The sequence below is a fragment of the Quercus robur genome, chromosome 11, assembly GCF_932294415.1.
Source record: "Quercus robur chromosome 11, dhQueRobu3.1, whole genome shotgun sequence".
NCBI lineage: Eukaryota > Viridiplantae > Streptophyta > Magnoliopsida > Fagales > Fagaceae > Quercus > Quercus robur.
This window is the reverse complement of record NC_065544.1, coordinates 53,542,473-53,569,487: the sequence shown is the minus strand read 5'-3', so window position 1 is coordinate 53,569,487 and position 27,015 is coordinate 53,542,473. Positions and strand designations below refer to the sequence as shown.

The window sequence follows — 27,015 nt, the reverse complement described above, 5'->3', positions numbered from 1 at the left end:
TTCCTTTGTCTGTAATTTGTAGCCTTTTTGCCAGCTTCAAGCCATTTTTAATGTGGATTTCAACATATCAATAAGTTTCTTTTTAATGAACTCAAGATTCAAACTTAGTACCCTTAATTATCGTCCTTATTGTTTCTCGTCTTGGCAGATTTCAGCCTCTACAAATTCACCATTCAAATTCTTGACATCCTTCTTGAATCCTCATACATGTGGATGAGTGATAGGTTGAAAACTTTTATACTAGAAATGGCTTCATTTATTTGTATGTTTGAAGGTTGAACATGACCTTCGAACTCCTTTTATATAACCAAGTTTGTTTAAAACATAAAATCTTAGTATGTGCTCTTTATTGCACATTGCATATCAACTGCATTTTAAAATTATGTTTTCAAAGTATGATTTTTGTTAAAATTGTGAAATCATATGTTTATAACACGATTTCGGTTAAAACTGTAAAATTGGGTTTTAAAATAGTTCCATAAAGAGTTTCTAATAATTTTTCCCCAAAAATATCAAAGTTGAATGTCATTTTCCCTCACCTTATTTCTAAGAAAAAAACAAAAAAGAAAAGAAAATTTTTTTTCCCGATAATTAGGACAAAAAAAAAAAAAAAAACCTTTATTATTAGCCTATAGAGCAAATTAAGCCCGCGCCAAGTCCAAGTGTAGAGCCCTTTTCACAAAACCTCTCTCACCTCACCTCTCCCTTTTCTTTCCCCTACTCCATAAACCCTTCTCTTCACAAACCCCACACCTTTCACTCTCATTCACTCGCTCAGTCAGTCATGGACAAAAAACAAAAACCCAAACGCAGAGACTCGAAGACCTCATCTCGCTCCAAGGTTTTCGGCGCCAGCTCGCTCCAAATCGGCGGCGACGACGACGGCGGCGTCGTTTCGAACAGCTTGATCGGTTCAATCGTCGAGAAAGGAATCTCCGATAACCCTCCGCCTCCCACTGCGCCTCCCAAGCTCTCCGTCCTCCCTTTCCCCGTCGCTCGCCACCGCTCCCACGGCCCGGTAATTTCGCCATTCTCTTCACTTTTACCAACCCTGTGTATTCATTCAGTGTCACTTCGGCGAAAAAAACCAATGATAACTGATTTTAAATTTAATGTGAAAATTGTGTTGCATTGAATGATAGCTGATTTTATATTACGCGGAAAACAAATTAATGCCTTACTATATAGAATTGTTGAAAATAAATGTGTACTTGGTATCGCGTTATTTAAAATTTTATTCTAGTAAGGAAGGAATGATAACTGATTTTTAAACGAACGGTGAAATGTGAAAGCTTTATTGTGAAATGGGTCTTCTTGTGTTGGAATTAGGGCAAAAGGAGTACATGGTAGTACTACCTTGAATGATAACTGATTTTGAATGATTGCGTTATTTATTTAAAATTTTATTCTAGTAAGGAAGGAATGATAACTGATTTTTGAACGAACGGTGAAATGTGAAAACTTTATTGTGAAATGGGACTTCTTGTGTTGGAATTAGGGCAAAAGGAGTATAAGGTGGTACTACCTTGAATGATAGCTGATTTTTAAATGACGCGGAAAACAAATTAAAGCCTTACTATTATATAGAATTGTAGAAAAATGTGTACATGGTATTGCGTTATTTAAAATTTTATTCTAGTAAGGAAGGAATGATAACTGATTTTTAAACGAATGTTGAAAAGTGAAAACTTTATTGTGAAACGAGACTTCTTGACTTGGAATTAGGGCAAAAGGAGTACATGGTACTACTTTGAATGATAACTGATTTTTTAAATGATGCGGAAAACAAATTAAAGCCCTACTATATAGAATTGTAGAAATATGTGTACATGGTATTGCGTTATTTAAAATTTTATTCTAGTAAGGAAGGAATGATAATTGATTTTTATATGATGGTGAAAAAAAATGAAAGCTTTATTGTGAAATGGTACTTCTTTGTCTTGGAATTAGGGCAAAAGGAGTACATGGTAGTGCTGCCTTGAATGATAACTGATTTTAAATGATGTGTATAACAAATTAAAGCCTTACTATGATATAGAATTGTAGAAAAATGTGTCCATAGTATCGCGTTATTTAAAAAAATTATTCTAGTAAGGAACAAATGTTAACTGATTTTTAAAGGAATGGTGAAAAAGTGAGGGCTTTATTGTGAAATGGGACTTCTTGTCTTGGAATTGCAGAAGGAGTACATAGTAGTACTACCTTGAATGATAACTGGTTTTAAATGACGCAGAAAACAAAGGAATTAGGGCAAAATGTGTACGTGGTATTGCGTTATTTAAAATCTTATTTTACCAAGTAGTGATAACTGATCTTCAAATACTGGTGAAAAATGAAAGATTTTATTTTTTTTGATAATGCAGGGCCCTTTGGATTTGCCTCTAGTTAGAAAAACCTATGGACAATTGAGCCCATGCTAGAACTAGTTGCCGGGTAATCTAGGGGCTTTTACCCTTGACGGGCTAAGCAGTTAATGCTAGTGTCGAAGAACAATGTAAAAATGAAAGCTTTTATTGTGAAATGGTACTTTGTCTCTTGGAAATAGAATAGAATTTGTGAAATTAAACTTCATTGTGTAGGGATGGAAGAAATAACTATTATCTTTGAGACCTAGAAAGATGGGGTTTTTTTAGTAAGTACTAGTTTTGTTGCTGATAAAATGTGGGAAATATATGGAATTAACTTTGGATTAGTTGATGAATATAGAAATTTGACTTAGCTGGGTTATTTTTAACTGGTAAGTTACATATAAACCCAATAGGTTCTGAACAACCTTGCTCTCCTTCAATTATTATGGGAGGAGCAAGTGCTATTTGAGCCAGGGCTCATTGGTTTTTTTTTAGGAAAAAAAAAAAAGAAAGTAAAATAGAAATGGAGCTCTAAACATTGACAAATTATTTCTGTTTATTTGTTCAGCTACTAAGTTGAGAATTATGGTTGTAATGTGGTTCAAAGGTGTCTTTATGTGTCTTTTTATTTTATTCTGAGAATAAAGAATACTTTTTATTTATTTATTTGTTTTTGAGAATGACTGATGTTTAAATTTAATAACCAGCATTGGGGTCCAATAGGTAGCGTAAAGAATGATAAAGATAGTGACAATACTGAGGATGATGAGGAAGCTAAAAGTTTAATGAACTTTGAGCCAATAGCGCCTTTTGCCAATCCAGTGCAAAGGAGGGAGAAAAAAGGATTGGATTTCAACAGTTGGAGGGAGATTGTCCCGGGCGATAATTTATCCATGGCCAATAAAGTGGAAGAAAATCTCTTATGCACTCAGAAAACTAAAAAAGATAGAAAAATGGACGTAGAACCAAATATACATGCCTGTGGGCATCAATATAAATCTGGTGAGGCCATGAGAAGTGTGTCAGAGGATGGATGTTTTAGTTCAGTTACTGACATGGAATTAGAGAACTTGAACCAACCAAATCTGAAGGAGAATGTTAAAGATGCCAGCCCAGTTGACTTCAAGGGCGAACAAGAATTTGTGTCCAAAAACAACCATATTAGTTTGGAGAGAACAGAATATGACAGTATTGGGTTTCCAGAGGTTCTAAGAAGGCGGGAGCAATCAACCACAGTATCTAATTCCAGGTCCAACAACTTTGGTAATGAACAAGAGTCCATGTCTCTTGAGAGTCAAATCGATGCTGAGAATCATGCCCGATTACAGGAAATGTCACCTGATGAGATCGCTCAAGCTCAGGTAGAGATAATGGAGAAGATGAACCCTGCAATTATAAATGCACTAAAAAAGAGGGGTCAAGACAAACTGAAAAGGCAGAAAGGCTTAAACTCAGAATTAGGAACCAATAATGCCGGTGTTGAGTTTCCAGAGGTTATAAGAAGACGAGAGCAATCAAACATAGTTTCTAATTCCAAGTCCAACAACTTTGGTAATGAACAAGAGTCCACATCTCTTGAGAGTCAGATCAATGCTGAGAATTGTGCCCGATTACAGGAAATGTCACCTGATGAGATTGCTGAAGCACAGGCAGAGATAATGGAGAAAATGGACCCTGCAATTATAAAAGCACTAAAAAAGAGAGGTCAAGACAAACTGAAAATCCAGAATGGCTTAAGCTCAGAAGCAGGCACCAATGGTGAAGTGAGTAATCCTCAGAACAGGAATACCCAAGATGCAAAAGGTTTTGCACATTCTGACAGTGATTTCTCTAGTATGTTGACAACAAACACTAAAGATACACAAAGTAGGCAAGACAAAGGTGAAGTACAGAAGTTAGTAGGCACAACCAGTAGCAGGTTGTGGAGTGCCTGGAGTGAAAGAGTTGAGGCTGTAAGGGACTTAAGATTTTCCTTGGAAGGGACTGTTATTGAGAATGATTTTGTCCAGGTACCTGGGAGTGGTAAGGCCAACTACTTGTTACTGTTGTTTTACTTTTTAAATGATATCATATGGCTTTTCATTGTTTATCCAACCATGTTATTTATCTCAAGTTCTGCAGATTGTTACCTCAGATGAGCAAGATTTAGTCATTACTGTTTCTTATTTGTTCTTAATGTTGGTTTATTAAATTGGGCGAGCCTTTTTTTATTGTCATCATGCAAACTATTACATGGTTAAAGATACTGCTTGATGCTTGGACACTAATGTTTAAGTAAATGGAATTTCCAATCATGATTTTAACTATTCTACTTATTCAAGTAGTAATGATCTTTTATATCACTTTATTCTGCATTTCAAGGCTAAATGATTATACTTATATAAAAAAATGATTATATTGACTATTTTCTCCCTTAGTATATATCTTATATACTGAGTTTCCTTGATAAAACTTCCTTATTCGTAAAAAGAAAAAAGGTTACTTATATTATATATAAAAAAAAGGCGTAGTAATGAGATGTCTTGTAGCTTGATGATAGAAGCCATTTTAGGCATGAGCCTCTGGAAGTATATAGGCCAAGATTTTATCCATTTTTGAGGTGGGAAATGGCACTAGGATTCAGTCAATTTTGGTATGATTGTTGGTGTGGGGATAATAGAGCTTTTCCAAATTGCAGGGAATACAGAAGCAACAATGGTGGACTACTTGAATGTCTCAAATGGTAGTATCCAGTGGAATTCTTCTCTTATTCTGGCCGTTCAAGATTGGTAACTAGAGTCCATAGATTTTTTCTTGGAACAATTGTTTACAACTTAGCTGTACTAAAAAAAAAAAAAAACAAAAAAAAAAGGCTAGGAGCACAAGATGGTGTGGTCCTTTTCAAAAAATTAGGGATATAAAATAAATTATTAGTATAAGGTGTGGAGAACGGGGTGACAAGCTATTTCGATGGAGAACTTATCAAAAAAAAAGACAAGCTATTTCTATGGAGAACTATTTGGTGTGTCCAGCTCCACCTCGTGTTGCTTTTTTATTTTATTTTATTTATTAATTTTTTTTGTGGACAACAGTGAAAGGTATAATCTTAACATTGGATAAATTGGGGAAGAGGGGTTATACTTATTATAGATTGGTGTTGTATGTTAAAATCAGATAGGGGGTCCATAAGTTATCTATTTCTTTGTGTTGGGGTAGCCAGAAATTTATGGATATTTGTTTTTGTCTTTTAGGAGTGAATTGGGTAATGATAAAATCGATGCCTCACTCCTTGACTTGTTGGAGAGGGGTTTTTGGCAAAAAGACACCGGCTGAAATTTTGGTGGCCATTCCTTTATATCTGATGTGGAGTATATGGAGAATAAGGAATGGATATGCTTTTGAAGAAAGAGAACTCTTGGAAATTTGGAGATCCAACTATAGGCTCAGCTTTTTGGGAATTCTTTAGGAGTGGGAACAAGCTGCCAGGCTGTATTCTACTTCTGATTTTTTGATTTTTATTGACACTTGGAGCTTTAGATGCTCAACTTGGCTATTGTCTCTTTTAGGGTGTCCCATTGTATATCTCCCATGTAGTAGGGCTATGCCTTAGGAAGCACAAGCATGGCAAAATGCTTAGCATGTCTCTATCAAACACAGCTGCCTAGATATCTAGGGATTTTTTTTTAAACAAGGTTAAGACACGTCTGTGACACGGTTGTGGCATGAAGATCAAAATAATTTCATTTATTTTTTATGTATATTTTGTATTTGTAAGCATATTTTATGTTAATAAGTGATAATACTTAATACAGAGTAACTATAAAAAAAAATAGAGTAACTAAAGTTAAAAATAATAATTAGTGATAATAATTACAACTTGAAGTTTTAAATGTTTAACCCTATTCTCTATTGCCATTCAACTTTCTTTTGTATGAGATAGTTCGAAACGAAAAGCATTAACTATTAACAAAATTTTTTTGTTTTTAATATTATGTTTTTATAGTTTTGTTTCTCTTTAAAAATCATTATTTTACCTATTAACAGAAATTTTTGTTTGACTTGATTTCTTAGTCAAAAAGTTTTCATGTGTTTTGACAATAAAATTCCTAGCGAACTAGTAATATTTTCTGTCTAGATAATGTGAAGTACAATAGTATTCGTTTGATTTAAGATCAAGGAATAACGCATGCCTTAATATGATATTGATCAATTTCTTCTTTATTTCTTTTGCTCTAGGTGATATTTCTGTTCAGAATAGGCATAGTGTTGATAACGTTTCAGAGCGGGACTTCCTGCGGACAGAGGGTGATCCTGGTGCATCAGGTTACACAATCAAAGAAGCTGTGGCACTCACTCAAAGTGTGGTCAGTTTATGCTATATCTTGTGTCTTATTTTTTAATTGTTCTGATTGCACGATTTTTGAATGGTATTCTGTTTGATTTAGCTGTATTATAAATTTTGCTGATGTTTGAGCCAAGCAATGTAAGATATTTATGCTTTCCTGATATGTAATAAATTACTCACAAAAATGGTTTCCTAATGAAATATTAATTATCACAACTGATATATTATATTTTTTTCTTGTTCTCCTCTTCTGTTCTTGTCTATGTTTTGGCCATTTCAGATTCCAGGACAACGAGCCCTTGCTTTGCATCTGATCTTCTCAGTTCTTGATAAGGCGTTACATAATATTAATCAGAAGCCAGTTGGATCTACTTTGGGAGATGCTAACAAACTTGACAGATCTACTGACTGGGAGGCTATCTGGGCTTTTGCACTTGGCCCAGAACCTGAGCTTGTTTTATCACTGAGGTGAATACCATCTGAATGCTTACATTGCTGATTTCCATTGTTTTATCAGTGTATGTTATTGTACTATGCCTTTGGGAAGTTTACATTTATAATAATATTTTCAAGAGGCATAATATTATCTCTAGATTTCCACTAGTTTTCTTATAATTCATCAAATACATGCAATACAACTTATCCTGAATCTTTTGTCATATCCTGGATCACAAAAGGAAAGAAACCTAATCTAAATGAATCTTATATGCTATCATTAATTCATGAATATGTAGTATTATTTTTCTGGAAAAAAAAAAAACTACTCATCATGCTCTCTTTTGTTGCTTTATATGTATGTCCAGGTATATTTCATGTTTCTTTGTTGGTATACAATGGTTCTTATTTATGAAAATAGTGGTTTTCTAATTTTTTTTCCCTTCTATTTATTAATTTATAACCATATTTTGAGCCTTGGCTATAAATGTTGCAATTTTATTAATATATATTGTTTTTTAATTTATAGGATATCTCTTGATGATAACCATAACTCTGTAGTTCTAGCTTGTGCAAAAGTTATTCAATGTATATTAAGCTGTGATGTGAACGAGAACTTCTTTGAGATCTCGGAGGTACAATAGTTTTTTTTTTTTTTTTTTTTTTTTTTTTTTTTTTTTTAACTTTCATTTAAATTTTTTATTTTTTTATCAATATTATTCTAAGTTCAATTTAATGTATTCTGTTTCCAGAAAATATCGACTTATGAGAAGGAAATCTTTACTGCCCCTGTGTTCCGAAGTAAACCAGAGATTGATGTTGGTTTTCTACATGGTGGATTTTGGAAGTACAGTGCTAAGCCTTCTAATATTATTCCTGTTGAAGAGGATATGGTGGAAGATGAGTCTGAGGGGAAACATACAATTCAGGATGATCTTGTGGTTGCTGGACAGGATTTTGCTGCAGGTTTAGTCCGGATGGGAATCCTTCCAAGGCTTCGCTATCTATTGGAGGTAAAAATGATAATAGTAAAGACGTTTCTTATTGTCTCCTTACTTTTGTCAGCTATAATTAAACAGACCAAGGTCTCTGCTACTTGTCCTAGATTTATGAAAGAGAACCAGACACTTCTTCTGAGTTATAAAAATCCTTCCTCCTCCGGCAGTCTTCATGTTTTTCTTGCTCATCTTTCCTCTATTGTCAAAATACTTAAGTGAGACCATGAGATAGTTGACATTGCTAAGTCAAATTTGAAAAGGATGTAATGAATATTGAATAAATATCTTATTTTTCCCATAATGTGGTATTCAAATATGAATTCTGTGGTATAAAAATATGAATTCTGGGCTTTATAAAAGAAAATTCCGGGCATCTGGTGCCTGCTGGACACAGAAACTCCATATTTGCTAAACACAATGTCATTTATCAATTTATGCGTGCACTTGTGTGTTGGGTTTGTGTGCATGTTTGTTGTGACACATGTTCGTGAGTGAGCACACACACACATGGTCATATACATGTGCATGTTGTCAATTTTTTATTGTTTTACTGTACCCATGGTAGACAAAGGCAAGCTGGGTGCCTGCCTAGTCACCACTAACGCTCTAAGATGAGGCACCTTTAGTGAGGCACTCGCTTTTAGAGCCTAGGCAAGCAAGTGGACTGCCTTAAGCCATGAAAAAGGAACTAAGGCAAGAGCCTCAGTTATTTATTTATTTATTTATTTTATTTCTATTATTATTATTATTTTTTTCTATTATAGAAGCTTGTTGTAAAACCTATTAATGGATTATTAATATACAGAAGCTTGTAATGGTTGTTGGATTAATTAATTTATAGAAACTTCTTGTAGAACTTATTACTCGATTAATCAATTTATAGAAGTGACCGCATCAAGAAGCTTGTTGTAAAAACCTATTGTTAGAATAAGTAATTGAGCCTAAACCATGTTAAGCCTATTTTAATATCAATCAATAGACCTAATTTCTTCATGCAACATGTTTCAAAACACATGATTATAATACACTAGGTAGTAGGTACATATGATTTAGAACCTATCTAAAAAGAAAAAAAAAAAAAAAAAAAGAATTTGGCATCTTGTTTTAATCAAGCAAGCACCTTTTTTTTGCCTCATGCCTCAGGCATACAAGGCCTAGGCACCTTAAGATCACCTTTCACCTTTGACTACCTTGACTGTCCCTCAAGGAGAATAATATAGTAACTTAGTTTATTCACAAAAAAGAAAATGTCTATCTCCTAATTGATTTTCATATTTAAATAAATAAGGGCAAACTTTTTTATTAGAGTATTCTGGTGTGAATGTGGTTGTTGTATTGATATTTTTCAAACACGCCAATCATCAAGGAAAAGGCATCATTTATGTTGTGGTGATTTTTTTGGCACGTTTCTTTTGAACTTCTCTATCATGCTTCATGTGACTGTAGGAATGGTTTTCCCACAATCTGAAGTGTTTAGTGTACTTCATGTTGTAGTTTCTAATAGGTTTTCATTTAAATGGTTTCAGACAGACCTTACAACAGCATTAGAAGAATGCATAATCTCTATACTTGTTGGAATAGCAAGGCATTCGCCAGCAGGTGCAACTGCAATCATGAAATGCCAAAGGCTTGTTGAAACAGTTGTCCGCAGATTTACTATGAAAGATAACATACAAATTCATCCTTCAAAAATAATTTCAGTTACTCTTTTGAAGGTAAGCAATTTTATTACTTTTTTTTAGGAGAGTTGTTTTTATAGTGTTTCTTAGTAGATTGTGAGTGATCCTGCATTTATGCTAGATAAACTGATACTATTGTACTGTTTTTTCATATAAAAAACAAGGTTTTGGCTAGATGCAACAAGAAGACTTGTATTGAATTTTTAAAGAAAGGGACTTTCAGAACTATGACATGGCATTTGTATCAATGTGTTCCCTCCCTTGACCACTGGATAAAATCAGGAAGAGAAAACTGTAAACTCTCATCAGCTTTGATGGTTGAACAATTACGTTTTTGGAAGGTCTGCATTCAGTATGGATATTGTATATCATACTTTTCAGATATTTTCCCTGCCTTGTGCTTGTGGCTGAATCGACCTACAGTTGAAAAACTTATACAGAACAATGTTCTTACTGAATTTGCTTCCATCTCTAAGGAGGCATACCTTGTTCTTGAGGCTTTGGCTAGAAGACTTCCAAATCTCTTTTCTCAGGAGCGTGCTGGTGATAATACAGAGGTCTGGTCTTGGAGTTGTGTTGGTCCAATGGTTGATTTAGCAATGAAGTGGATGGCATTGAATAGTGATCCACACATGTCTAGACTCTTTGAATGGCAAAAAGGATTAGGGAGGTACTTTATCACCCAAGATTTTTCTCTGACTCCCTTGTTGTGGGTGTATTCAGCTGTCATGAACATGATTTCGAGAGTGCTTGAAGGGGTGATCCCAGAGGATAGGGTTAACTTGGATGGTGGAGTCGTACCATGGCTGCCAGAGTTTGTTCCTAAGGTTGGGCTCGAAATTGTCAAAAATGGAATTTTGAGCTTTTCAGGTGCCAATAGTTCAGAACATCCTGCTATCTCTTTCATTGAGGCACTATGTTATTTGAGACAACAAAGTAACTATGAAACATCATTGGCTTCTGTATGTTGCCTTAATGGAATTGTCCAGGTTGTTGTAAACATTGATAAGTTGATCCAGCTAGCCAAGAATAATATCCATGGTTCTTCCCAAGAATATAGCATCTCAAGAGAAGGGAAAACACTTGAGGATGGGATACTTAAGGGTTCTATGGTTGAATTGAGAAGTCTGTTGAATACTTTTATGAAGTTAGTTGCATCAGAGTGGCACCTTGTTCAGTCCATTGAGATATTTGGCAGGGGAGGCCCTGCTCCAGGGTTGGGTGTCGGCTGGGGTGCCTCTGGTGGAGGATTTTGGTCTGCAGCTGTTTTGTTGACACAAATAGATGCAGGATTTCTCATATACTTGCTTGAAACTTTTCAGTTTGAGTCTTCTACAGATACACCAACTGTTGAAGAAATGACCTTTAGTATGCAAAGGATCAATTCTGCCTTGCTTGTATGTTTGACTGCTGGCCCAAGGGATAGGCTTATTGTGGAAAAGGCAATAAATTTTTTATTCCATATCCCTGTTCTAAAGTTCATTGATCTCTGTACTCGACGTTTTCTCCACCTTGATAAGAGATTTAAACCATTTGTGTGGGAATATAAAGAAGAGGACTACCTGGTTTTCAGTGAAACATTGGCTTCCCACTTCAAGAACAGATGGTTATCTACAAAGAAAAAGTTAAAAGATGTGGGCCACAACAGTTCTGGAAATAAACCATTTAAAAAGGGTAGTGTTGGTCTGGATACCATATATGAGGACGTGGACACATCAAATAAGAATAGTCAAGATTGTTCTTCTTTAGTAGTAGAGTGGGCTCACCAGAGATTGCCACTTCCAATGCACTGGTTTCTTAGTCCAATCTCAACCATCTGTGATAGTAAGCATGCTGGCCTGCAAAAAGATAAGTCACAAAATCTTGTGCAGGACCCTAACAGTTTGTTTGAAGTTGCTAAAGGTGGACTTTTCTTTAATTTAGGTGTTGAAGCAATTTCCACTTTCAATTCCACTGTTGTCCCCTCTCCTGTTCAGAGTGTTCCATTAGTTTGGAAATTCCATTCTTTGTCTGTAATCTTACTTGTTGGAATGGGTGTGCTTGAAGATGAAAAGAGCAGGGATGTTTATGAAGCTTTGCAAGATATCTATGGGCAACTTCTTGACCAAGCGAGGACCAGTATAAGCATTGACATCATTTTGGAGAGGAATGCAGATTTATTGCCAGAATCTAGGAATAAAAACAATTTTGAGGTCCTAATGTTTCAATCTGAGATTTTTGAGAGTTACTCAACCTTTATTGAAACTCTTGTGGAGCAGTTTTCTGCCATATCTTATGGTGATTTGATTTTTGCCCGGCAAGTAGCAGTTTATCTACACCGTCATGTTGAAGCTCCTGTACGACTTGCGGCCTGGAATATGCTATCTAATGCTCGTGTTCTTGATCTTCTACCACCTCTTGAGAAATGCATTGCCCAGGCCAAAGGATACCTAGAACCTGTTGAGGTATGAATGCCTAATTGTCAACTTGTTTAATTGGAAAACTGCTTCTCTTTCTCATTGCATGTATTTTTCTACTTAGAGCAGAAAAGCTTCTAAAATACATGATAAATTAATGTAAATGTCTTTTAAAATTTTTAACCGGTTTCTCTACAGGACAATGCTGGTATTTTGGAGGCATATTTGAAGTCATGGAATTCTGGTGCCCTTGACAGGGCTGCAACTCGAGGATCAGTTGCAAATACACTGGTTCTCCACCACCTCTCTTCTTATATCTTTAACTCTTACACTGTTGATAAGTTATCTCTGCGCAACAAGCTTGTAAAATCTCTATTGCGAGACTACTCCCAGAAGCCGCACCATGAGGTACTCTTTTTTTTCCTAATAAATCTGTCAAAACTCCACAGATGAGTCTGGTAAAATGAGTGGGTCAAACAAACTGAATGTATTTAGATAGAAGTGGAAATATTACACGTCAATGAGCATAGAGAGGGCAATTTCTAGAGAAGTACACGATGGAAAGTTTTCTAATTGTTTATTCTGGAATGTTGTTACAGGGAATGATGTTGAATCTTATCCAATATAACAAGCTAACCACATCTCAAATGCCTGACCAAAATGGTTCACCACTGGAGAGAAGCAGTATGGAGAAGAGGTTTGAGGTATTAACAGAAGCTTGTGAAGGAAATTCCTCTCTGTTGACTGTGGTGGACAAGCTAAAGTCCTCCTTCAAAGAAATCTTGTAAATAGAGAGAACTTACATATATATTAGTGTATGTGCGAGAAAGATATGTAGTCGGGGGGACCAACTTAGTTAATTCACCACAATGTTCTGTAAATATGATCAGATCAACAAGAAAAAGGAAAGATTGTCAATTTTGTTTTCAATATCTGCGACATGGGTATACTATCCTGCCTATTTTCTATGTTCTTCCTAAAAGTAGGATGCTAAAGCAGAGTTGCTAAGGGGAGAAACTGTCTTGGAAATGAAACCAGCATGTGTATGATATCTGGGCAAAAGCTTTAATGAGGAATTATTCAGAAAAGTTGGAAACACATTTTCGGCATTTGTGCTTTGTATCACCATCATTTCTGCTTCATTTGATATATAACTAATAAGCACTTTTATTTTTTAACTAGCCTCATTGCATGAACTCCATGCATGCATGAGTCTCTTTTTGTGGGTTTAGTGTTATAATTTTCCAACCATTTCAATTTAAGATCTATACATTTGTCCACTAATATTACGCATTTGCAATCTTTTGATACAACCAAAAGTTTTCATGTGGTTAGCTCCAAAAAATGAACACCAAAATAGCATTGAAATAAAAAAAAATGGAACAAATACACACGAACGTATAATTTCAATGCTATTTTGGTATTCAATTTTTGGAGCTAGCCTCATGAAACTTGTTGCTATATCAAAAGATTGCAAATGCGTAGTATTAGTAGAGAAACATATAAATCTTAAATTGGAATGATTGGAAAATTATAATACTAAACCCGAGCACGTGCAATTAGGCTAGTATATTGTTAAGTGGGAGTGTAAAATAAATAAGGTGTTGTAAAGGAATATTATTTTAGTAGGGTTTATTTAGTTGTTTACTTAGTTGCACTATATTTGTTAGTAGGCCAATTAAATAGGACTCTTCATGACCATTTTTTTCTTAATTTCAACACTACTATTAGTATCCAAAATTAATTAAGATATATTGCAAAAAGCAATTAAGAACAAAAACATATTTTAAAATATCTTATTCACTATTAACGTGTGCCAAAAAAGATTTGGCATAACTTTTGCACGTGATCTTATCTTTTGCACGATTACTTCTTAGAAAAATGGTTTATTTTTCCTCTTTCCTAATCCATATAGCTCTTTTCGAGTTTGCAAGTATGCTGCAACAACCTCTTATATATTTCTCTCTCATTTTTGTATAATTTTTTTTTTTTTTTTTTAATATTCATAGTCAAGAGTACAACATCACTTTGCATAAAATAAAAGGCAATAATGGTAGCTACACAACAATCCCAACTAAAAAATGAAAATCCTCTGCTATGATAAAGTATGTAGCTTGGATATTTCACTTTGGTTGAAATATTAGTAACACCCAACTCTTCTCTGCTATAGTATTTGAGCAAGTAGTCTTAATTTCAAACATTGTCTGTGATCTACCACCCAAAATCATTTGCTTTCTTAAGCACTCTCTTATCAACCATTCCAAACCATATTCCTTCCATTTGCCAGCCTATGTTGAGTAAGCCATCTAGGAACCCTTGTGTTCTGATATAAGGCCTCTACTTAAGCATTACCTAGAAAAATAATAATCTTTATAAATCCTTTGTTTCTTACTGTTCCAAAGCTTTGACAGCCAGACAATTAATTGCCACCTTGTCCAGAGTTTCCCAACTATGGCAGCCAGCTATGATCCCTTTGCCTTCTTGATCTTTGCAAATAAAACCTGATCCTTCCAATCTTTTATTCTTTGATCTTCAATCTGACACTTATACATTCATCGAAGCCTTGATTTAGCTTCCCCTTAATAGATTTATTTGAAGAAATTAAAGGCTTCCTTGCAAGTGCAAAGAAAATTTCATCAGAAGGCCATAATAGCTTCAACATTGATGCTCATTCCCTTAATTTTTTTTCTTTCTCCCCCGAAACACCATAGGTTCCACAGGTTTTCCTGCAAAAATGAATGAAAAATTAGGATATTCCTTACTATTATCAATTACCCTGCAAATATTGTTGCTGGTGCTATATAAGACGTGCTTTACATACATTTGGGACATACTTCTTTTTATGTGAAATTTCATAAACATCCTTAACCACAGAGATGTAATCAACTAATTCAATAAGAGTGGCACACTAAAAATCTGAGCATTCGCTAACATGGAAAAGCATTTGAATGTATCTACGCATTGAAAGTTGAACCACAATGGAAGAAAGAGCAGATCAACTGCAACATAATCAAGCCTAGAAACCAAGGTACCATTGCTATCTGCTACTGTTCTAGCCAAAGATATTGGGAGCAAATCCTAATGATTCCATATCTCTAATTTGATTAATGGCTTTAGAGTAATGCTTCATTCTTGCAATGGCACCCAACAATTGATTAAATGCCACAATGGAAGTGAAAGTCCCAAGTGAAGCATTGTATCAAACAGAAAAAGAACAAACCTCTCAAAACCATCTTTAGCAACTATACCAGATGGATTTATGTTAAAAACTATAGATTGTTCCAATCATAATTATTTAGGAATCACGAAAACTAACTGCAGACATTATTAAAAAAATCACAAATAAAATAGGAAGTGAAACTGTTAAAACACATAACAAACCCAAATGGTCCCTCCAATGAGGGGTTTTTCCATCCTACAAAAAAACAATATGATACTCTCGAACATCTCATCCTGCTATCCTTATCTATTATGATACTACTAGTTGAATAGTATAGATGAACTCTCTGCTATGGAACTCTCTCTCAACTCCACACCCTCGGATTATTTTCACCCACCAAACAATCAAATCCAACCAAACCAAAAAAATTCTCTAAAAAAGAAACTGAACTAAACCTTTTTAGAGGAAAAACCTCTGGGCAAAGAGTTGTCGTATGGGTGGCTATATGGCCGTGGATTGCCATGGTTGTGGTTTGAAAGGAGAAATGGGGAGTAAACTTTGGATTTTTTTAGAAAATAACAACAAAACCCAAACAATATCATTAGTTAGGAAACGTTTTAAACTATTTTGGATTCTAGCAATTCGAGTCTAAAGTGGACGATTTTTGTGTTATGAAATCGAGTAATTTTTACTCGATTTTGCTTTTTTGCCAGTACCTGAGGTGGGCCCAATATGCCAGAAATCGAGTTCAATGGAGTCGTTTTGTAAGAGTAAAAAACGAGTTCAATGGACTCGGTTTCTATTCTTGCAAAACGAGTTCATTGAACTAAGTTTTTCCACGCATAAATCGAGTTTAATGAACTCGTTTTGCAACACTGGAAAACGAGTTCATTAAACTGGTTTTTTACTCTTACAAAACGAGTTCACTAAACTCGATTTATGCGTAACACGTGTAAGCCATCATCAGCACACAAAACACACAAAGTTCAAACTTTACACACTCTCTCTCATTCCCTCTCTGACTCTCAGTCCCTCTCACAAAAAAACCAAACACTTTAACTTTCAAATTTATTTTCTAAAAAAATCCAAAAACTTCAAATCTCAGTCGAGCTCTCTCTCCGACACTCTCATTCCGTCGCCGGCGCCGTCCACTGCTCCTGTCGCCGTCCACTGCTCCCGTCGCCACTCTCAGTCCCTCTCACAAAAAAACCAAACACAAAAAACTTTCAAACTTATTTTCTAAAAAAATCCAAAAACTTCAAATCTCAGTCGAGCTCTGACACTCTCATTCCGTCGCCAACGCCGTCCACTGCTCCCGTCGCCGGCGCTGCTTCTCCCTCCCGTCGCCGTCGCTGCTTCTCCCTCCCGTCACCATCGCCGTCGCTGCTTCTCCCTCCCGTCGCCGTCACTGCTTCTCGCTCTCGTCACCGTCGCCGTCGCTGCCGTCGCCGTCACTGCCTCTCGCCATCACAAGTAAACTCTTTCTTTTTTCTTTAAATATTGTTCTATTTTGACAACGATCATCGTTTGTTGATTTTGTGATTAAATCCATTTTGGCTTAGTAATCCTTTGTATAATATTGTCTTTGGTAATCCTTTGTATAATATTTCTTTTTTCTTTTGTTGTTATGTTTGCTGTGGGTACATGCATCTATGTTTGGGTACATTTCATGATATGTAGTGTAGGGAACTTGTCAACACAACACATTCTGAGTTGAACACGTCTGAAATGCTTACTAAATGGAATATGTCTGAAATTCCATTTAGATGCGTCCCTGCATTCTGATACTGTAAAAGTTCCCCCATGTAACATATTGTGTTGGTGTTGGAACAGGGAATTTGTCCCGAAAAGGATACAGTTCCTTCCAAATTTGTAATTATAGATAATTAGATGTGTCTTTTCACTAACATTTTAAGTGTTTAACCATTTGAGAAGAAACTTTTTTCCTTAGGATATATGTGCAAAATGAATATTCCTTGTAGTGCTGAGTTTACTCTTTAAATGTAGAGCAAAATAAAGTTTCTGACGACCAAATGTAATCAAATTGTGAGGGTTAGCGCTTATTTGCATGCAAGTTGCTTAGTTTGGATTGAAACTACTGAAGTGTAACTTTTGGGTATTTTGGAATAGTAACTGGTCCCTTTTTGGGGTTGATTGATATATCAATTTTTGTTAATAGGTATTGGACACACAATTTTCACGGAATGATGAGGTTACATAAAATTATGATGCTTTAAAGTCAATGCTCATGGATTTTGAGTGTTTATATGAATATAACATATTTCATGATAAAATGCATGGTTAGAAGAGTGTATATGTGTGTGTGTGTGTATAATGGGTAAAACTTATATACTTTAGCTGCAGTATATTATCGTTTTTGAAGCTCTTGAATACTTATCGTTTGTGCAAGAAATTGGGATCCTTACCAATTTAACATGTGCTTATATTACTCTTGACTCCCTAAACTTCGTGCAGTATGGTTGCTGTTCCTGCTCAGCTCCCTGATGAGTTTGGTCCTGGGCCCATGGACGATTCGGTGTTGAGGTTTATAAAAACACATCGAGCGTGCGCTGTTTGGGAAGGCAAGGTAACGATTCGATTTGGTTTTTTTTTTTTTTTTTTTTTTTTTTCTTTTTGGGGTTGATATTTTAAGGTCCCTTCATAACTGCTTTATTTTTTTTTTTTGGGATCAATAACTACAATCATATATACAAAGGTTATGGCATATTGCATCTCATCACCATAGTTCTATCATGTGCAGGATCCAGGGCCACTGAAATGCCGCGGTCGTAATGACGAGTTCCGAACACGACGCCGGATAGTGGTGGATGATCGTATCGTCGACATTGTGAAGAGAGTTGGATTAGAGGGGCTGTATAGGACCCCAGGCAGAGAGATTGATCATAACCTGATCACGGCCTTCGTTGAGCGATGGCGGCCTGAAACCCACACCTTCCACCTGCCACATGGTGAGACAACGATCACATTACAAGATGTGGAGGTTCTTTTCGGAATTCCAATCGATGGTGAGGCAATTGTTGGAACAACTGACTTGACATGGAAAGATGAATGTCAGAGTCTGCTTGGAATTGCTACTAATGACACCACGCTTAAAGGACAAAGGATCCAAATAAAGAAGCTACTAGAAAAAATTGACGAAGGGTTGCCCGATGATGCAACAGAGGTGGTTGTGCATCAATATGCACGGTGCTATATCCTAGCACTCCTGGCAGACACAATTTTCGCCGACAAGTCTGGTGATAGGGTGCATACGATGTGGTTGCAGATGCTGAGGGACCTTCGGAATCCACCTCAGTACAGTTGGGGGAGTGCTTGCCTTGCATGGCTGTACAGAGAGTTATGCAGGGCAACCGACAGAGGTGCTAGTCAGATTGGTGGGGCCTTGTTGCTAGTTCAGTATTGGGCATGGGTCAGATTCCCTTTTTTGTGCCCAAGGATGGACCTCCCACCAGATGGTGCATATGGCCCACCATTTGCACCTTCTCCATTGTCTATTAAGTAAGTCTCTTCCTTGACCGATTCTCTCTATTGGAAATAGATCCATAATTTTAAACACATTGTTAGACATAGAAAATAAAATTTTAACCTTGATATTCTTCAAATTTTGACTCATTAATAGGATTTTTATTTATGTTTTTTATATATCGTTTGACAACCACGGAGGTCATATGTTATGATTGATGTATAATATAAGTCTTATTAATTTCTAGCTCCACCACTAATCATATGTTTAGATAATCATTTATTAGTATAATCTTAGTGGTATGTACTGTTAAATTTACGATTGCCCATCATTTATTGTTGTTGATTACTTCATATTCTCAATTCCAAGTATTGACTCCCTCTTTCGCAATTGTAGGACTGTGTGGGTTGTGAGCACCTTGAATAGCCCCGCTGAAATCTGTCTGGTCCGGTACCGTCAGCTTTTAGATTGTATGCATCCAAAGCAGGTACCAAAATTGTGTTTATTCTATTGTTTATGACTATTGTATTTATAAATGTAAAAGAGCTCATAGATATGGAACATTGCATAATGTGCTGTCCTTTGATTTGACTATTTCAGGTGGTGTGGCAACCATATGAAGCTGAATTAGCCCACCTGCCTGCGTTTTGTGTCGCCGGAAGGGATGTATGGACGGCGAGGGTACCGCTTGTATGTTTCTGGCTAGTAGAGAAACATACACCGGACCGTGTTGTTCGTCAGTTTGGGATGGTACAAGAACCCCCCCCCCCCCCCATATGTTGATACTGACGAAGCCTTTCATGCCATAGACCTGAGGGGGAAGATGGAGGTGAATTGGAGGGACAGACATTATGGCCATATCCGAGTATGGAATACTCGAGCACGATCCCTATGTCCTGGAGCACGACTAGAGGGTGATATGTCGCCTGCTCATCCATACTTCGATTGGTACGATAGGGTGACTTGGAGGTTCGTCGACCACACTTCGGCTTCACTTATTATTATGGTAATTGCTTCGACCTTTCTTTTCAATTTTTGTTGCGTATCAAGAACTTCAGTATGATGTACTAATTGTATTTATTTACTTTCAGGTTGCCAGTCACAAGAAGTTGTTGAAACTTTATACAGTAGGCAGTCCTGAGTACAAGCATATTTCAGCTGTACTTAAGACAGTGGAACGCCTTCACCGTATAACTGCTTGACTTTCGTTGGAAGATATCGATGGGGCAAATCCAGAAGCGCCAGAAGATACTGGACGACCAAGCACAAGCTCAACTCGTGCCAACCATAGCCATGGTCAGCGTGCTGCATCCCATCAGGTTGTCAGTAGGGCAGATCTCCCTCTACCCCCACGTGCATCTCCTGCCCCAGAGTTCCCTCCACCTCCACATGCATCTCCTTCCCCAGAGATCCCTCCACATACTACTTATGCAGTTTCTGACCTAGAGATCTCTCTACCCACTTCTCATGCATCTTTTCACCCCGAGATCCCTTCACACACCTCACATACATTTTTTTATCCTGCTCATCTTTCATTTACTCCACCATCCTTTGATCTCGGCCCTGATTTCAGTCAAACCCCTCCTGTCATGCACACGCAATCCCTATCGTACAGCATTGGTCATATAGACGATGTATCGCCCCATAGTCACTCCATGTCATTCATGCCCACTCCTAGACTGCATATAGATCCCATGAGTACGGGCACTCACATTTCATTTGCTACACCCTCCTCCCCCGCAGTTGTAGGATCTTTAGTTGTTGGGAGTCAAGCAAAACAGCCAGCTGTGCATGTTGAGAATGAGCAGGTTGTTGGGTTACAGTCACCCCTACCAGGTCGACCTAAACGTACAATAAAAGCACCTCCTTGTGGGACAGGTGGTCACAAAGCAGGACACAACACTGGCCCCACGGTATGACAAGTCATTTAATGTAATGAATATTGAGTAACTACTGTTATGGTTGGTTTTGGAATTCATGTAATCCATTGTTTGGTTGTAACTCCATTTTTGCAGCAACGTGAGGAGCCTCACGAAGGAGATGCAGTACCCCCTCCCCCACATACCAGACACTATACGAGACAGCATAAGCGTAAAATGCATTAGGATTAGCATCCCATAGAGGTTCTCTCTCTCTCTCTCTCTCGCTCTCTGAAATCACTGTTTTTTTATTTATTTAATTCTTTTAATGCTTTCAAAACATTCCTGATTATTTGATGTGAGTTTATCTTAAAAACCCTTTTCTTTTTAATTATATTTCAAAGTCTTTGATTTTTGTAAATTTTACATTGAAATACTAATGCCTGGTTGGAAAGTTTATCCAACTCTCTACTTTTGAATTTGCTTTGTGCTTTGTGTTTACGAGATATGTGTTGATGACTTGGTGCATGCAGCCGGACTGCTATCCCTTGAAAATGTCCAGTAGTGCCGTTGCACCACACTTGATCTGTTCACTGAGATTGATCGAATACTTTGTCCAGAGGTACCAAATCATATAATTCTCTCTTTTAGTTCTATATATAATCATTATGCATTGATCGCCTTATTCTTGAAATAAACCTTTAATTTAATGGCCAAGGGTGGAGCAGAAAAATCATTACACATGAAGATAAGATCATCCCGTTATATGAGCATTATTTTTCATGTTCCAGAAAACTTTATGATGGTTGTTTAACCTTTACAGGTGCATTTAGATGGTACTCCTAACAATTTAGAAGAAAGTGATTTCTGTGATTTTAGCTTTCTGGACAGAGGGCTTTTCAGTTCAGATATTTCTGTTTGTGTAAGTTTGCTGCATACATGAAGATACATGAAGATACTTCGTTATATCCTCCTGAAACCAAAGACACACCAGATGCCCCTGCCATGGCTGCAAAGAAATTGGAGCATATGGGTCCTGTTACAAGAAATGAGTGGGTGATGGTCGGTACAATGCTCCTTGCAGTCCCTTTGTGGGTCTTTGGGTATGTAGTATGCCTTACTTTGTGATAGTTATTATTAAATTACCATCTCATATATATATACACACACATATATCACCAAATTGTTCATTTTCTTTCCCGGCTGATAATTAGTAGCACAAAAGTCAATTGTTTTTAAAAAAATAACAAAAAAAACTACTGGATATGTTGAATTCTCCATTTATTTTTTTGTATCCCTTGATTTGTTATCACTTTTTTGGCAATTGAACAAGACTCAAAACACAAAATAATAGTCTTTGGTGTGTAGAACAACTCGCTACAGCATATTCCAGAAAATAAGAAAATTACCAAACTACCCCTAGTTTTAGTAAAACTTTATTAAAACTGAACCAGCAACTTTCTAAAGTAAAGAAACTAAATACTTAGATTTAATAACAACTAAAGTAGCCTTTAAAAGGTGCCAAAAAGCCCCCCACATCAAAATTAGTCCATAATTCTAGGTTTACTATTTAATCTTGTTTCTCCTTGAACACTTTACTTTTTGCATCATTAAGCCTAACGTATAAGTTATCATTTGTCCTTAATGCCATTATCTTTCAGGTACTTAATATACCGACTAAGATGAATGAGGTGACTAATAACTTATGTTGAATCATTTTGCTCATACAGTCATTGATAGTCATCCTTTAATACTGATCATTTGTGCATCCTTTTTGTGCAGCTGTTGGTGCCATATTGTCAGCAACTGATTCAGTTTGCACGCTGCAGGTACACGATGTTCATCCTTACATGAATGTTATACATGGAAATTGACATGCTCCATTAATGCATGATATTTTTGGCCTGATAAAGGTTCTCAATCAAGATGAAACGCCCTTACTTTACAGTATTGTATTCGGTGAGGGAGTGGTGAATGATGCCACCTCTATTGTGCTTTTCAATGCAGTCCAATCACTTGATGTCAGCAACATTGATCTACTTACAGCATTGAAATTCTTGGGGGCCTTCCTTTACCTCTTCTTCACCAGTACTGCTCTTGGTATAGCAGTAAGTTGTTTTAGTAGTTATTTTTTTCTTGTTATTATTATTATTGTTTCTTTTCTTTCCTCCTTTTTATTGGGCATCTCTCTTCAATTTCGGTCGTTTTATATACTGTATGTAAAGTACATAGTAAACAAGAAAACATGACAATCTTTTTGACGTAATTATGTTGTACTGGATAGGTTGAATAGATTTGCAGCTAACTTGAAGCAAGCTGCAGAAAGTGATGGCCGGATTGAGCGTTCTGTGAGAGAACAGTCAGCACTCATGTCAATCCTTGATTGCCGTCCAGTATGTTGAACTGTTTGTGTTATTTATGTTTATCATTTGTCTCCCGTGCCTTATACCATAGGCCTTGGATGATGCATTGACATGCAATAAAAAAATTTAAATAGCATAATCATACTCTGTCGAAAATGCAAGCTGATATGAATTTCAAAGGCATTTCTTGATCCAAGGTTGTCTTTTTGCATTTAAGGTTTTTGGTACAATTTATTGTGTAAGGCTGTGTTGTTTCATTGGTGAATTTTTTTTTTGGGTAAATCACACTAACCTTCCTTAAGGTTTGAGGAAATGTCGGAATCCCTTTCTTATTTTCAAAAAATGACACTTAGCCCCCTATGGTTATTATTTTTTTTATTTTATTTTAAAATTTTTCTTACGATATAACCAATCTGGTTATTAAGCAAAATTTTTTTGGGTGGATATAGTGGTTGAGAATTTAATATGAGAAATTTGAAAATTTGTAATGAACATAAATGGTCATAAGGGGTTATTTGTTGTGTAAATCAATATATTAAGGGGTGGAGTGTCTTTTACAAAAATAGGAGGGGGTTTTTGAAATTTCGACAAACCATTCTCAAACAATGTAATGGTAACTCTTTTCCCAGTTGTGATAGATATAGAACCATTGAGTAAGCTCACCAACTTCAACAAAAGTCACTAATTTCTGTTGTATTGCTATGAAAACATGGGTTCATAAACGTGGTTTCTTTGATGGTCTATGTTTCCGATTGGTAATTTGGTACTTTTAATGGAATATCAATTGCTTAGCGTAATTGAACTATTTGGTTGTATTTCATTAACTTAAGAACTGCTGGCCTAGCACTCTGCGGTTTAGTATCTGCTTTTGTTGGCATGATTAATCCTTCTTGCAATACCTGATTGAGTGTAACTTATTAACATGTATAGAAGAAAAGTATATACTTGTTGAACTCACAGTTGGATTTTCCATTTAACAATCACTAACGTTGATTCACCAACAAATTGAGGCATGTAATGCAAATTCATATGAGATGGGTGATTATGCATGTAGTGATATTTTGTGATATAAATTTTCTCAGTATCCATGTATAATTTTATATTGCATGGTCCTTTGCTTATTTCATTGTTGGTGTTAATTATTAAATATAATGTGCCAAACATCCATCTGTAAGTGGCTCTTGCTTAGTTCCAGCTACTTATCACTTTACATATTTCTGTATTGCCTTAAACTAACATTTATTTGCAGGTGCTATCTACATTCTGGGGACATCGATCGTGGCCTTAAAACTTTTGAAGACTACATGAGTTCAGGGAAGCCGACTATAGTGGAACTATATGTGGTGAGTTTTTAAACCAATACAATTTCTGCAATGTGCTAAGTCAGATATCTTTTCTTTCAGTAAATAATAACAATTCTTTTAAAAATTAATGAATAGATATACAGGAAAGAGTATGCTACTTCCCAAGAAATTAGAATAAAATTTTAAGAGAGAATTGCAATTATGAATGAATATATTAATTCTTAATATCTGAATGCTGTTACCTTTGTTATATGATCTTGACAAAATTTTGGATTTACAGTTTTACATTGTTCTTGGTTTTAGACAACCCGATGAACATATCACTTTGCTGTTAATACTGCATTAAGTTATCAGGGTAATTTGTACTAATCAAAAAAGTTTATCGGAGTAATTGTGTAATGACCAGCTTTCTTAGAATATTTTTTCCCTTTATAAATTTCCTCCATCCCAATGTTTATCTCATTACTTTTTTGTGTAGAAGTATTTTTCAATTTTGTTTTTGCTCCTTTTGGCTCTTTCTTTTCATTTTCCCTGTGTACTAGGATAGTGCTTTTGTTTTGGGAGGTGCTATTTTAATGATATTCAGTTTGTTATTGAAAAGGAAAAAGCTCCTTGGGGGGACAACGAAGATGTTTCTATTCATGTTTGTCAGTGACAATCGTTTGGTTACTTTGTGCCGGTTAAAAGTGGATTTCATGTTTATGTAATGTATAGTCATATCAAGATATTATTGTATTATACAGACATTAAATTACTGTGATTTATGTGGTTGTAGACACTTGTAGAGGGAGCCATGGTTGGGCATACTCCCAAGGGAATGCAACTTGCTCAAGACACGCTGGTATGGTTGTTATGTAGCTTCTTACTTGAGTTCCTGATTCATTGTCTTGATTGTTTTAACCCTATCTGCGGTTCTACATTTTCTTATGCAGGTAAACATGAATTCCAGGGACTTCTTCTTGAGCCCAAAAATGGGGAGTGATCTCCTCCTTTTAGCTTCTGGTGAAAAAGTACGTAATACCTTGTTTAATTACTTGATTAGATCCCTGTGGTTGCTAGGGAGAAGGAGAGATTTTGTTATTTGTCCTGGCTCTATATGATTCTTTATCATTCTTCCTAGCCTGTATATTTTAGTTTATACTGTCTATTTTCCAACTAAATTATAATATATCCTTGCAGATTGGTGGATATACTACTGCTAACTATATATGGGATCTGATGCAAGCTGGAAACTTTATTCCTTCACCTCCTGCTGTGGAAGCATATTACAAGGGCTTAAAAGTGAGTTTCTTGCCCAGATAATGCTTAAGAAATAGTAAATTCTCATGAGTGATTTTCTTAGTACATCTGTTTCGACAATGGTGTTACTTAGCTGTTAGACTGCAAATTACTCTGGATGTTACTTAGAAATCTATGGTGTTAAATATTGTTTGAAAACTTTGAAAACAAGTTGAAATCTTTAACAAAAGGAGCCTAAAACTACTGTTTGAGTATTTTTTTGGGGAGCAACATTTAAGTTAATTGTGCTAGACTGCTAGTGCTGGGCTTGAAAGTATTGTTTGAGCATTGAAGACTAAGCCAGAAGAGGGAATAGAAATCATTTATTGTCATGTATGAGGGATTTTTTTTTAGATCCAAAAAGTTAGTAATGACCTAGATTGTTTCCAGCCCAACACAACCAGAAGTTGTAATGCTTCATAGCAGAAAGTGCAGCTAGCTATTTTTACAGTCAATAACAATATCCTAAGTTGTCAAATTCCAGTCCTTGGTCTTCTGGATGCATCCAAATGCCTGCAATTGCTACTATGTTTGGCCATGCTGGCCCTCATATAGTTAGATATCTCTTCATATATGAATTATGTGCATATTCATAACTGATTCCCATTATGTGCATATTCGTAATTGTGTCCATTTTTGTTCTGGGTTCAGGAACGTGAAATACCTGAAGATGATCCACGACTGTTGCTGGTTTCTAAGACTTACGACAACCTTCGCCAAAGATCTGGACCAGGACCTCGACGACCTTAGTTGGATGATAACAAAAGATTCCTTGGAGAGTCTTTGGCATGGATTTTTTGGTTATATTAGTTATGTTTTGATGCAAGAGATACAACTACAAGGATTTGTGCAGGCCTAATCCTCTGTTGTATCAAAGATCATGTAGAATTTATAATGGTCTCTGTATTGTTCTTAGCTTCATACACAGTTTTAATCAAGTTTTAGAATGAGAAACATGAGGAATAAGGACATTGTAGTATTTTGATATTTCTTCAAGTAAAGCATCAATGTGTTGGCTGCTTCTTAGTTCTTGGCTTCTTGCCCCTTTCCTTCCACTTTCTATTCTTGTATACAGCAATGAGTTGCAGGCATGTACTCATTCCATAAGGACCTAATTAAACACTGAACTAATAAATAGAAATTGAGCTTCACTGTCCTATTGGTTTTTTTTTTAGGTAAAACTACAATATGTATTGATTGAGTGAAAAAAGTGTCAACGTATCAACCATATTCATAAATCATATGATACATGTGTATTATATAAATCATATGTATTTGATTTGTAAATCACATGTATCATTCATAAAATAATAATAATAATAATAATATAAGTCACATGTATCGGATAATACATAGATATATGTGCATTTAAATTGGATTTTTTGTT

The 27,015-nt window shown here is 35.9% G+C and overlaps 3 protein-coding genes and 2 long non-coding RNA genes across 7 annotated transcripts; 4 read left to right on the top strand and 1 right to left on the bottom strand.

Moving 5' to 3' along the window:
• The first annotated feature begins 642 nt into the window (after positions 1 to 642).
• LOC126705744 (transcriptional elongation regulator MINIYO) lies at positions 643 to 13,289 on the top strand. 3 transcript variants are annotated; one of them, XM_050404918.1, is made up of 11 exons: positions 644 to 1,018; positions 3,056 to 3,709; positions 3,998 to 4,370; positions 6,564 to 6,691; positions 6,953 to 7,140; positions 7,637 to 7,742; positions 7,860 to 8,120; positions 9,632 to 9,820; positions 9,949 to 12,228; positions 12,379 to 12,588; positions 12,780 to 13,289. In XM_050404918.1, the coding sequence occupies exons 1-11, from the start codon at positions 785 to 787 to the stop codon at positions 12,966 to 12,968; spliced, it is 4,812 nt and encodes a 1,603-aa protein (XP_050260875.1). In that variant the 5' UTR covers positions 644 to 784; the 3' UTR covers positions 12,969 to 13,289. The 3 variants fall into 3 exon arrangements, with proteins under 3 accessions (XP_050260874.1, XP_050260875.1, XP_050260876.1); XM_050404917.1 differs by having other exon boundaries at positions 643 to 1,018; positions 3,056 to 4,370; XM_050404919.1 differs by having other exon boundaries at positions 887 to 1,018; positions 3,072 to 4,370.
• A 903-nt stretch (positions 13,290 to 14,192) lies between these two features.
• LOC126706789 (uncharacterized) lies at positions 14,193 to 15,916 on the bottom strand. Its single transcript, XR_007648709.1, has 2 exons — positions 15,796 to 15,916; positions 14,193 to 14,906 (listed from the first exon to the last, which is right to left on the bottom strand). It is a non-coding gene; the product is annotated as an uncharacterized LOC126706789 (long non-coding RNA).
• Positions 15,917 to 17,838: 1,922 nt separating this feature from the next.
• Positions 17,839 to 20,023, top strand: LOC126705965 (serine/threonine-protein phosphatase 7 long form homolog). Its single transcript, XM_050405206.1, has 5 exons — positions 17,839 to 17,927; positions 18,102 to 18,859; positions 19,221 to 19,311; positions 19,425 to 19,830; positions 19,916 to 20,023. Exons 1-4 carry the CDS (start codon positions 17,865 to 17,867, stop codon positions 19,605 to 19,607), a joined length of 1,095 nt encoding a protein of 364 aa, XP_050261163.1. The 5' UTR covers positions 17,839 to 17,864; the 3' UTR covers positions 19,608 to 19,830; positions 19,916 to 20,023.
• A 1,626-nt stretch (positions 20,024 to 21,649) lies between these two features.
• Positions 21,650 to 23,242, top strand: LOC126705896 (uncharacterized). Its single transcript, XR_007648451.1, has 4 exons — positions 21,650 to 21,786; positions 22,466 to 22,512; positions 22,597 to 22,791; positions 22,968 to 23,242. It is a non-coding gene; the product is annotated as an uncharacterized LOC126705896 (long non-coding RNA).
• A 1,052-nt stretch (positions 23,243 to 24,294) lies between these two features.
• Positions 24,295 to 26,654, top strand: LOC126707013 (pentatricopeptide repeat-containing protein At4g35850, mitochondrial-like). The gene is made up of 5 exons (XM_050406599.1): positions 24,295 to 24,389; positions 25,126 to 25,191; positions 25,283 to 25,360; positions 25,530 to 25,631; positions 26,280 to 26,654. Exons 1-5 carry the CDS (start codon positions 24,351 to 24,353, stop codon positions 26,376 to 26,378), a joined length of 384 nt encoding a protein of 127 aa, XP_050262556.1. The 5' UTR covers positions 24,295 to 24,350; the 3' UTR covers positions 26,379 to 26,654.
• The last annotated feature ends 361 nt before the right edge of the window (positions 26,655 to 27,015 follow it).

Bases quoted from the DNA above. Each gene is read 5' to 3' on its own strand.
- LOC126705744 (XM_050404917.1), top strand. From the start codon at position 785: ATGGACAAAAAACAAAAACCCAAACGCAGAGACTCGAAGACCTCATCT. The intron at 1,019-3,055 runs GTAATTTCGCCA...TTTAATAACCAG, and splicing joins GCCACCGCTCCCACGGCCCG to CATTGGGGTCCAATAGGTAG. The intron at 7,743-7,859 runs GTACAATAGTTT...TTCTGTTTCCAG, and splicing joins ACTTCTTTGAGATCTCGGAG to AAAATATCGACTTATGAGAA.
- LOC126705965 (XM_050405206.1), top strand. From the start codon at position 17,865: ATGGACGATTCGGTGTTGAGGTTTATAAAAACACATCGAGCGTGCGCT. The intron at 17,928-18,101 runs GTAACGATTCGA...TATCATGTGCAG, and splicing joins GCGCTGTTTGGGAAGGCAAG to GATCCAGGGCCACTGAAATG. The intron at 19,312-19,424 runs GTACCAAAATTG...TGACTATTTCAG, and splicing joins ATTGTATGCATCCAAAGCAG to GTGGTGTGGCAACCATATGA.
- LOC126707013 (XM_050406599.1), top strand. From the start codon at position 24,351: ATGAGTTCAGGGAAGCCGACTATAGTGGAACTATATGTG. The intron at 24,390-25,125 runs GTGAGTTTTTAA...ATGTGGTTGTAG, and splicing joins CTATAGTGGAACTATATGTG to ACACTTGTAGAGGGAGCCAT. The intron at 25,632-26,279 runs GTGAGTTTCTTG...TTCTGGGTTCAG, and splicing joins CATATTACAAGGGCTTAAAA to GAACGTGAAATACCTGAAGA.